This window comes from Cynoglossus semilaevis, chromosome 3 (genome assembly GCF_000523025.1).
Source record: "Cynoglossus semilaevis isolate Cse_v1.0 chromosome 3, Cse_v1.0, whole genome shotgun sequence".
NCBI lineage: Eukaryota > Metazoa > Chordata > Actinopteri > Pleuronectiformes > Cynoglossidae > Cynoglossus > Cynoglossus semilaevis.
In genome coordinates, this window is record NC_024309.1 from 8,123,030 (window position 1) to 8,133,337 (window position 10,308).

General features: G+C 41.9%; 1 protein-coding gene across 5 annotated transcripts in view; it reads right to left on the reverse strand.

Moving 5' to 3' along the window:
- Positions 1–10,308, reverse strand: part of mpp7a (MAGUK p55 scaffold protein 7a) — a 105,762-nt gene that overhangs the window by 33,861 nt on the left and 61,593 nt on the right. For all 5 annotated transcript variants that reach the window (XM_025054323.1, XM_008307737.3, XM_025054321.1 and 2 more), the window contains 3 exons: positions 1,077–1,158; positions 577–662; positions 370–444 (listed from right to left, as the gene is read on the reverse strand). In XM_025054323.1, the coding sequence (XP_024910091.1) occupies positions 370–444; positions 577–662; positions 1,077–1,158 (243 nt within the window). The remainder of the gene's footprint in view (positions 1–369; positions 445–576; positions 663–1,076; positions 1,159–10,308) is intronic.

The following is a 10,308-nucleotide window of genomic DNA, read 5'->3' on the forward strand; positions in this document are numbered from 1 at the left end:
ATGTATTGTTACAATTATAATAATTATTTATTTCATTCCTGATTGAATCCCTGGACTGATATTGAGATGCAGCTCGTACACGGTGCTGCTGTATTTCTGTGAATTGCCGTATTTCCTCCCTGATGAAAAATGATTGCAAAAGAGTATTCCCCCAAAATGGTGTGCGACCGGTAATTTTTATTTTTCATTACCCCTTTACAGTATTGCTCCCCTCTGTCCTTTTTCATACATCACCTCCTTACTGTGGCTCCAAAACAATGTTCTACAGCCAACACAAAGGTATCATGGCGGAGCACAGGAGTTCACTCGCTTTTCAAGTCAATAAATGTAACCCAAGTCACATAATGATACATCCAGAACACGACCTACCTTTGGCTCCTTGGTTGGCGTCTCAGCCTTGGTGCCGGGAACAACTTTAAAAGTAATAGCTCCCTGTGACTGGGCCTGAAAATCGGGGAAGACAGGACACACACAGCCAGTTTGGTGAAGACGGAGTAACAGTCATGTACAGGTGTAGTTATTTCCCAAAAGCACATATATACACAGAGAAGTTTGAATGAGGTCACGAGGCCTTACCAGAATCCGAATGATTTCCTCTGGTTTCTTGTCGTCTGTGGGTATTCCATTGACCTCCTTCAGTTCATCCCCAGCATGAATCAGTCCTACCAAACAAGACAATCAGACAGTTTTACAATCACACTGACTACTAATTACTAATTACTAATAATACAGATCTGCTGTGGAAAGGCTCTCTTAAAGATGGTGTACCAACATAACCAGGTATTGATATTTTCATGTTAGTATTTTAAACATTATTGTCATCACATGTTGATTTCTTTTTTCTTTATTATCTTCAGTCAGACTGCGTAAGTTGGACGTGACGACTACAACATCAAACAGAAGATTCTCGTTGAAGCAGAAACCTACATTCCCCCGGGCACCGCCTCTGAATGCATTCCTCCACTGTTTCATGTTAGAGGTAATTTAGTTGTAGCATAAATCATGCTCACACTTGACTTCAAACTGCACCGTCACATGGCTGCAGCATGTTAGAATAAAGACAGGTTGAAGCTCACCACTTCTGTCGGCCGCTCCTCCTCTCATGATCCGGGCCACGAGAATGGCACCCGTGTGGTCGTCCCGCATTATTGTTGCACCCTGCAAAAAAAAAAAAGAAAAAATGTTTTTTTTTAAGAGAAAAAAAATCTATAATATATATATATATAAATATATATATATATATACACATGTAAAAATATACACATACATATGTTCACATATATACATTTTAAATATTGTACTTACTAATACTTACTAGGGGCAGCCAAAACAAACAAGGTTAAAGTTAGTTTTATTTTTTTAAAGGCAACATATTTTGTTGCAAAGTGAGGATCACACGATTGGTCATTGGTAAATAAGAAAAACAATAGTTTTCAAACAGAAATACAAGCATCTGTTTTATACCCCCGGTGGAAGAAATGCCAAAATGTCAGCATTGAAACTCAAATATTTAATACCAGAAAATGAAATTCTCATATTTCCTCTGCAGTATATGGTAGGTTAAATGGGTAGCATCACATCCCCGCCCCGCCACAAACACCACTGAGGCCCAGGCCTGGCTCTGATTCAAAATGTAACAGCAGTGCAGAGTGCAACTTGGATGTGAATGTCTCTCCTGCCCAGGCCCAGGGACCAGACCCAGACGGATTCGATGTCTTGCCGACACACAGATAGCCAAGGATGAAACTCATCCCTCCCTCTTCGCCTAACTGCTATTCCCATCATCCCCAAAGATTGTTTTTATTTCTGTGACAAAAAAAAAGAGAACCGGGTAGGACTCTTACTCACCAGGCTCATGCTTTATTTCACCTGTCCAAACCTATATACGTCCAGGTCAAACACAGGAGTGCAACAACATGGACCTCTGCTGTCTGATATCCTCCTTGTTTGCTTTGCTCTGACAGACCTGAAGCAGTTCTGGCTACTAGCAGTGATGGGAAGCCCGAGTGGAGATATCAAACGAACCTCCTCAAAGACAAAAGGAGTCTCTGGTTTGTGCCACTTCTGCGGCCCATTAGCACGTCACCTTGGTTGTTTTCACGACCCAGTCGCACCTAATGGTTTTCCTCCTTGATAATGGTTTCCTCAAGGCCTTTGAAGTGGGAGTGACGCATAAAGGTGGGAAAGACATCAGGGTGAGACAATGGTGTCGGTGACATAATAGTATAATTGAGGTAATTAAAAAGATGGGCTAGTGTACAGTAGGAGAGAAATTAGTGGAGCGGGTCAGGAAGAGGGGAAGGAACCTCAGCGTCAGGGTCACATAGAAACCCCGCGGTGTGACTGTCTGTGATGCTCTGCCCCCGGACAGACAAAAACAGAACTCTTAAAGAGGAATAGAGTGCAGTCGGGAAAGAGACAGACGGTGACAGACAACAGGATGAGATGCAGGAAATCTTACAGGAGGTTTTCAGACATGCAATCATTAATGTTGTCTCTATTTTTTCCCCCATTTTCTTTGCATTGGCCACTGGCCAGCAGTATGATAGATGACTTCTTTATTATGTACTCACGGGTCCCCAGTGGCGTGTGACAGTGAAAAGGCTAACCAAACAGCAGAGAGCCGGCCTTGGCCTGAGGAGTCTGAAAAGACAATGGGCTGCACAAACTCAGCAGACCCGCTCCCCGCACATGTCTACGGCTATCTGTGGAATCTGCTCACATATGGCATGTAGATATAAATTGTGTTTTGACACATATGGTCTAAATCACATGCCGAAACCCCAATGCCATTTAAAAACACCACATTTACGACTTTTATTGCGAGTGGCATTGGTGATTATATAGCAGCACATTTGGCATGCAAGCACAAAAAAATGATGGGCTTGTGAACCCAGACCTACGGGAAACAAGTACCGTTTTATCCCCGTTGAAACCACCACGTTTATGTGTTTTATTACCAAATGGATATAAGTGTCCATATTTACCCAAGCCTGTTTCCTTTCTACAGCTCACTGATTGTGTGAGGACATTTTTGAATCTGTGGTCATTTTAAAGTCTTTGTCTCTGACCCGTTGGCCTCAGACTTTATACGTCCACACGTGTCGGCCATGCCAAGAGCAATGGAGCTGTGGATTTCTGCAAGGGTAAATACTGCAGGAACCCACCCCTCATAATCGGGGCAGTTCTGTTGTAAACTTTTCACGAGTACAGTAGCCTCCGCACGGTCACATTTTAAGTAGGTACTAGACGTGCGACAAAGTCGTCCTCGATTCAGCAGAAAACAGACTCTGCTTGTTAAGCGTTTCGCTGCCAGATTTACAGTATTTGTAAAAAAGAACAATGTTTTTATTGCAGAGTTCTAAAAGTACATTTTGATTTGTTTTGGCATGATAAAAATATGGGCAAAATCTAAAATGCATACGTTTAACAGGTGCAGCAGCCACAAACCCAAACATTTTTGAATATAACAAAAACAGCAATATGTGTGAAGCTGCATTTGCCAGATAAAAGGTGCAACATTTATTTTATCTATTTACCGTATATACTAAAAATCACAGATTTAATCATAATTTCCAAAAACCAAAGGCTGTTTATTATTTGCTCCTGCATTTTTTGCAAAAACTAATACTGTAGAAGGTCAGAAAAGACAACAGCAGAACAGCCTTGCAGCAGTGCACAGTAACTACATTCAGTGATGTACTGTACCCTCAGAGTTTGGGCAAAGAATTTTCTCTTCCAACAACCTGAAGTTTCCACATTTTTGCCACATAGGTTTTATGTTGGCAGTCGACTGTGTGTGATGGGCAGATTATATTACACTGTGGCTTAAAAGTCAAAATTTTAAACATAAATTTTATTTTAAGCCACCACTTATACATAATACTGCTTTATTTCTAAAAAAAAATACTATGACACATTTCATTAGTTATCTATGATTGACAGGTTACTGCCGCTTGGAGTGTTTGAATTGAGGAAAATGCATGGCGGTTTCTGTAAAACTGACAATTCAAATTATGAAAAAACAATAATCTAACTAATAATAAACTGTGTATGTTGTCTGTCGGACACTTTTCCCTCCATCTCCCTCCAAGGGAGCAACAACCTCTCCTGTGGGTTTCATAGCAGTCCTACAAGCAGCTGCATCAAGGGGCAAATACATCCTCCTGAACTCAGTGTCACCTTCCCCTGGGCCCTGATACCCTGTGGGTGTTATCATCAGCATTCAGCCTTGCATGACCGCTAATGAGAAGTCTCTGCTCAGTTAAACAAATACATAAACAATCAGGCCAGAACCCAAATAAGCTCTGTACAATGTATGGGGGAGTTGAGAAGTAGGTAAAGAACCTGTAGCAACACGACGGGCTTCCTGGTGCAGAAGCATTAACACATAGTTTACAACCAACGCCTCCTGGCACATGGAAGCTATTTTACACTTTCCCTAGTGCGAGAAAACACTGGAGGAAAAGGTCTGTCTGTCAAAGCACATACATGCATGAGTGACAGCATGTGCAAGTGTGTTGTTAGGTGCACACAAGCGCATCTGTGTGTGTATTTCCACGAGAGCTTGTCCATGGGCTTCAAACTGATGTTGACCAGGCAGAAGAAAAGCCTCAAAAGTCTACATGATTGATACAGGACAGTCGAACGAGCTATGCCATGTTAGTCATTTAGAGACACGGCGTCCCCTAGCCATCATCATCAGGAGGCTCGACTCTTCTATTTGTGCAGAAAAAACAAGATGGTTTGGTGTTGTATAAAGCAGGAGGGGAGCAGGAGGGGAGAAAATGTAGTTAGGGGTCATTTCTCCCTTCCTCCTGTTGACCATCGCTGCAGCACAAAAAAGACACGCCTAAAATAATGACATGGAAAAAGGCAAAATGCTCAGTCGAAAAATAGTCAAAAGGACGACCAGCTTGAACCAAAGAGAGCCCTCGAGCTGTGGTCAATTAGTCATCAGTAAGGTGATCCTGAGCCTCCACTCCTACCAAGATCAGCTCCATATGCAGTCACTGCTGCAAACTCTATCCTTCAGTTACTAAAACATAAATAGCTTTGATTGTTATTGTTGGGTTGGCCCGGTAGCAATGGCGTATTCTCTGCTCTGTAATGAGAAGAGCCAGAGTGACGTGTGTCCATATCGAGTAATTGCCCTTACCAATGCACGCCCTGCCAGGTAGACACATTAAGTATGTGATGACAAATGGCTCACACCTCACACAGAGCGGAAAAGAAAGGAGATTTCTGGCTCCCCTCCTGTATGAGAGCGAATGTTTATTGGAGAGAATGAAACAGGAGGAATCAGTCCAGGGAACTGTCAGCGCACAGTAGTGCCATGAAACCTCAGCAGATAAGAGGAGTAAGGCAAGCTGGATGTTTGATGTCTCACCATGCTAACTTGGCTGGGACTGTTCACAAAGAGATTTTGGCGAGCCAGGGCTTTGTGGGGAAATTAGCTAAAGCTTAGTGGGGCGAAGGCCCTCTGGCTGATGGTCCAGATGAATGGACGGATAGCTAGATGACATGATGGAAGCTGGCCGGCTCGGCCTGCCCGTGTATGAATTGCGAGGGTTCTGACTAGGTGTCTTGGCAGGGCTTGTTTCAGTCTTCTGCTGGAGGGCAGGATATGAATAGCTTGTCTAGTTAGTGCCACGCTTAAACAAAATGTTCCTAGGACCTTTTAAACTCAGCCATGGCCACAAGAAAAGCCATTACACTGATCCTACAACCACGCAGCTCCATTTCAAACACCCGCAGCTCGCAGCCCGTAGCGACCGCTCCAAACAGCCCCACGAAACAAAGTGAACGCTTTAGCATTTGACAAACATTATTTCACCCACCAAATTGAGAATGACAAGGGAAAACAAGCATTAGCCGCCTGTGCAGAAAGGCTGACGTGTTTTGACATGATGTCACTTAACAGCAGAAGTGTAACAGCGACAATAAACTCCTGCCGAGTGCTGTGTTGACTGGTATGTTTGGAGGTATAAATACATGTGTAGTGGAAACACATGCCGGCCGTCTTCACACCAGATGTCAACCGCAGAAAAACCAAATACAAAGTGGGAAAGGGCCTCCCGGACATTAAAATACAATTACCACAAATCATATCTGGTGTTGGAGTGTGTCATTTCATCTTACCTCATTCACGTGGCATAAAGCCTCCGCATATAAGACACATAACCAATCCACGCACTCTGCCCAAAGATATTTACGAGCTCTTACAGAGCTTCCCAAGTCCTGCCGACTCCTGTGCTGCTCAGAAATAGCAAAATCATGAAGTATTGGTGCATTCACTCATGATCAGAAAATCCATTCAGGGTTACAGTCAACTATAAAGATTAACATGGTGCTATAAAAGATTAGCAGGGGGGCCACATGAAATACATGGTTGCAAGGAAAAGGGGGAAAAAAGTACTTTAGGTTTTATGTCAAATGTTTTTTTCTGGCAGATGCAACAGAGCCCCTGCTGTAATCCAGTCCCCTTTAGGTGACCTGCTGCATGGCGTTCCACCTGCTTTATTAAATCACTTGAGATTGCAACTAATAAAAGCTGCTGGCTCACCCCCACGCCCTCTCGCGCACTTTCTCACTCATTCCTGGTCAGTCTCACAAACTAAGACAGACTCAAGTTTCCTATTTTTATTTCCTTAACCTCGGTCTTGACCTACTACTCATAATTAACAAGTATACTGAGAAAAAGGAAAATTGTGGGTCATTATTATGATAATTACAGCAACCAGACGGGATTCCAGGAGGAGCTGCCAGGTAGTTTCATGCCGAGGGCCCTCTGACGGGACGGGTTACCTTCATTTGTCCTTCTCCACCCCCTCTTTCCTTTTCCTCTCCTTTAAACCTTAAACCTTGGGGTAAATCATTACTCTTTCTATGAAAACATTCTCAGCCGCCCACCTCAGTAAATCAGGCAGGTGTTGGTAAATTTCAGCGTGTGGATTTGTTAGAAAGAGTGCGGCTATCTCACCGAGTGTGTGTTTGTTCCAATAACGTCCACATGATTCATCATGTAGACTTAGTGGGATTGCTGTCTCTCTCCGCTCTCACCAGGACAATGCCAGATATTTAGTCATTACACTGTATGGGTGTGTGTGTGTGTGTGTGTGTGTTTCATGTCTTGCATGAGTGAATACAAAGAGACAGTTGTGTTAAAAGAAGGAGTCCATCTCTGCTCTGGGATTGTTTAGCATTTTCCCTGTCGTTATCCCAAGAAAAGAAAACAGCACTTTCACATGTCACTTTTCATTTCCAGAGTGGGCTGCAAGGCAGAGCTGCTGAGGAGCACACGGCCTGGTGGGCAACAATGCCCGCATTCAGCTCCTGGGCTCAGAATCCCCCAACGTTCGGCATGAGGAGAACAGGAGTGTGTGTCCGTGTTTATGATTACACATGATGGGAGGAAGACGTTGTATTTAAGAGGGCAGTGAGATTAGGATCTGGGAACGGCTCAGATGTGGCTTTGGAAGCCGCACGTGTTTTCACATTCACGACTCCACGGGCTGCCGGAGCGGTGTAATAGCAGCTGGATGTAAGTGCTCCAGAGCACACACACAAACGTACTGTATGGACTCAAGGGCTTTCCCATGTCTGCTGTCTTGCAATCTATAAATATTCCCAATGTTTTTTCTATTAAATTGAAATATCATATAGCTAAGTTTATTTGTAAAAAGTTATTTTATATAAAACTTTAGGAACAGTCAAGCAGAGGTTTTATATCAGTAAAAACAATCAAAGTCGGAGTTGGATTGACGTTTCAGGATATTTTTAGCATTTTCACCGACTTAGGTAGTGACATTATACAATTGAAGGAATTTGGCCATCAAACATCCAAGGCCATAATTACAACAGTTAAATATGTTTTACTCACTTGTTGCCTTTAATCTAATGAATGGCCCTGTAAAATGACATCACCCTCCAGTTAGGTACCTTGGCTCTGGGACGTGCAGCCAAATGGTCTTTTACTTCGCAGTGTGAAATTTTGAAGTAACTTTGCTCATCAGCCAGCAACAATATGGATATTTCTGAATTAATACTTTCATGTGTCACACTCTAATCCTTTTTCTAAGAATGATGGTTAAAAAAAAAAACCAAACACCTGGCATTTTTTTCTTGAACTGTGAAAACAGAACTCTGGATACATTTAAACACGTCCAACTCGCCAAACAAATTACAGCATTACGATCTCAGCTAAGTTACACTATGTGTAAATCCAACTGCAGCAGAACATGGGCTGATTTTGTCTCATTTTTCAAAGATGTTTATCTACATATAACTGTAAAATTAATTAAAATAAATAGTTAGTAGATTGGTCAATCGATTGACCAATGAACTGGTCCATAAAACGAATGAAATGTAAAAATTTCAAAACTCTTTTTTTTAACATATTAGGATTAACTGTAACCAAAGATTATAAAAAATCACGTTATATTCACATTTAAGTTAACTAATTACTAATAAATGATTCAGTAAACCATAACTTTACATTAAATGCCTGTGTATACAGTATTTTCCGGAGTATAAGCATAATGCATAATGAAGAAGAAAAAACATATTAGTAGCTCCGGCTTATAAGTCGCACCAGCCAGCAAGAGTGCCCCCTAGCGGCTGTCAGTGTGAAAATAACAAACGTGAAGATATATATTTTAATATATAAGTCGCACCTGAGTATAAGTCATCAACCCAGCCAAAGGATGAAAAAAAGTGTGACTTATATTGCGGAAAATACAGTAATTAGTCTCTGCTCTTCTTCTATTTCTTCTATAGCAAACACACAGCAAAGTATTGAAGGTCAAAAACATCCAAACTGACTGAACACCAAACATGACACAGTGAAGGTTCTCCAGCCTGGTGCTTCATCTTCTTCTGCAGGACTCCCAAGACACCGTGACCTAATCCATCAAGTGGCAGATGAATTGCTTTTAAAGCCCATGGATCCATCCGTAAAACACTAACATGTGTGCCGTCTGCTCTAATCTCATTAACTGCTCCATTAATCCTCAGTCAGTGTCGTTCATTTCCTGTCGCCGCTCTGGTGACTTTAAAGGCTCTGATGTAAACAGACGAGTTCAAGTTGAAAACACTAAATGTATTCTTGTATATAAGCCCAACACATTCCGTGTTAGAGACACTTTAAAAGTATCAATTCTTATATACACACAAGGATACAGTCATTAGCTGCTTAATCAAGGAGTTATTTTAACTGATTAAACACCAGTCACTTTCATCTTTTCCCTTTCGTTAGAAGCTTCCACAGCAACTGTCCACCAAATCTTTTGGAACACTTTTCACGTGGGACACATCTTCTGATGCAACACTCACACTGGGGTCTAGAGTTTGTGTGCTAGAGTGAGTGTTTATAAAATAATAACAATTAAAAATTTGCCAATTTGTTTTGTCAAATATGTCAAATAAAATTGTGAAAATGCATGACACAACTTCATGTTAGTGCCATGGTACATAATGTGTAATCCATAGGGTAGTGGTTATCAGGCCAGTCTTACAAATCCTGGGAAGGTCCTGGGTTAGAGTCCCAGAGGAACCACATACTTGTACTTTTCAGACCAAATTACCAATTGAATAATAAACACTAATCTAGTTCTTTAATTACAACAACGATCCTCAGCTCCAACCCTGGTCATACATACTTTTACCAGCACAGTTAGACTCAACTGCATACCCTAAGCAGAAAGGGACAGAAAGTTGCAGACTATGTGTGTAAGTAATGTGAAGGCTTTCAGAAAAAAAAAAAAAATTCAAAGCTGCCGTGATCTGACCGTCCTAATTGTGTCACAGAGAAGAGGCAGCCCGTCTGCTGCAGATGAGAAAAGCATGGCATGTCAAATTGCCAATAATTCATTCCAACCACTGCCTTTCATGGAAAACGCAGCTGAATCGATCACAAGACATTTTCTGTCTCGTTGCAATTATCAACTCCCATATTAAGCGCACAAAAAAATCCACCAACATCAATCATGCAGTTGGAGTTATTACAACAATAATGTTGGACATGTCATCTATATTTGTATGTGCTGTGACTTCTATAGCGGCGCAGTCAAACCAATGCTATTTGTGGGTCCGTAATGACAAGTCCATCTGATCCACTCATATCCAGTGGCTGGCTACGGTTGGGTGGCCGAGTCCAGTTAGTTGTAAATGATTGGTGCAATCTGATGCTCGTCTGGATGCCATGTAGCTGGCAAGACAGAATGCGTGGCACAGACTCTGCGGTCAAGTGTTTCCATGTAGTTACACTCAATAACAGGCAATGAGTAGCATAAAAAAACCCAATCCTGC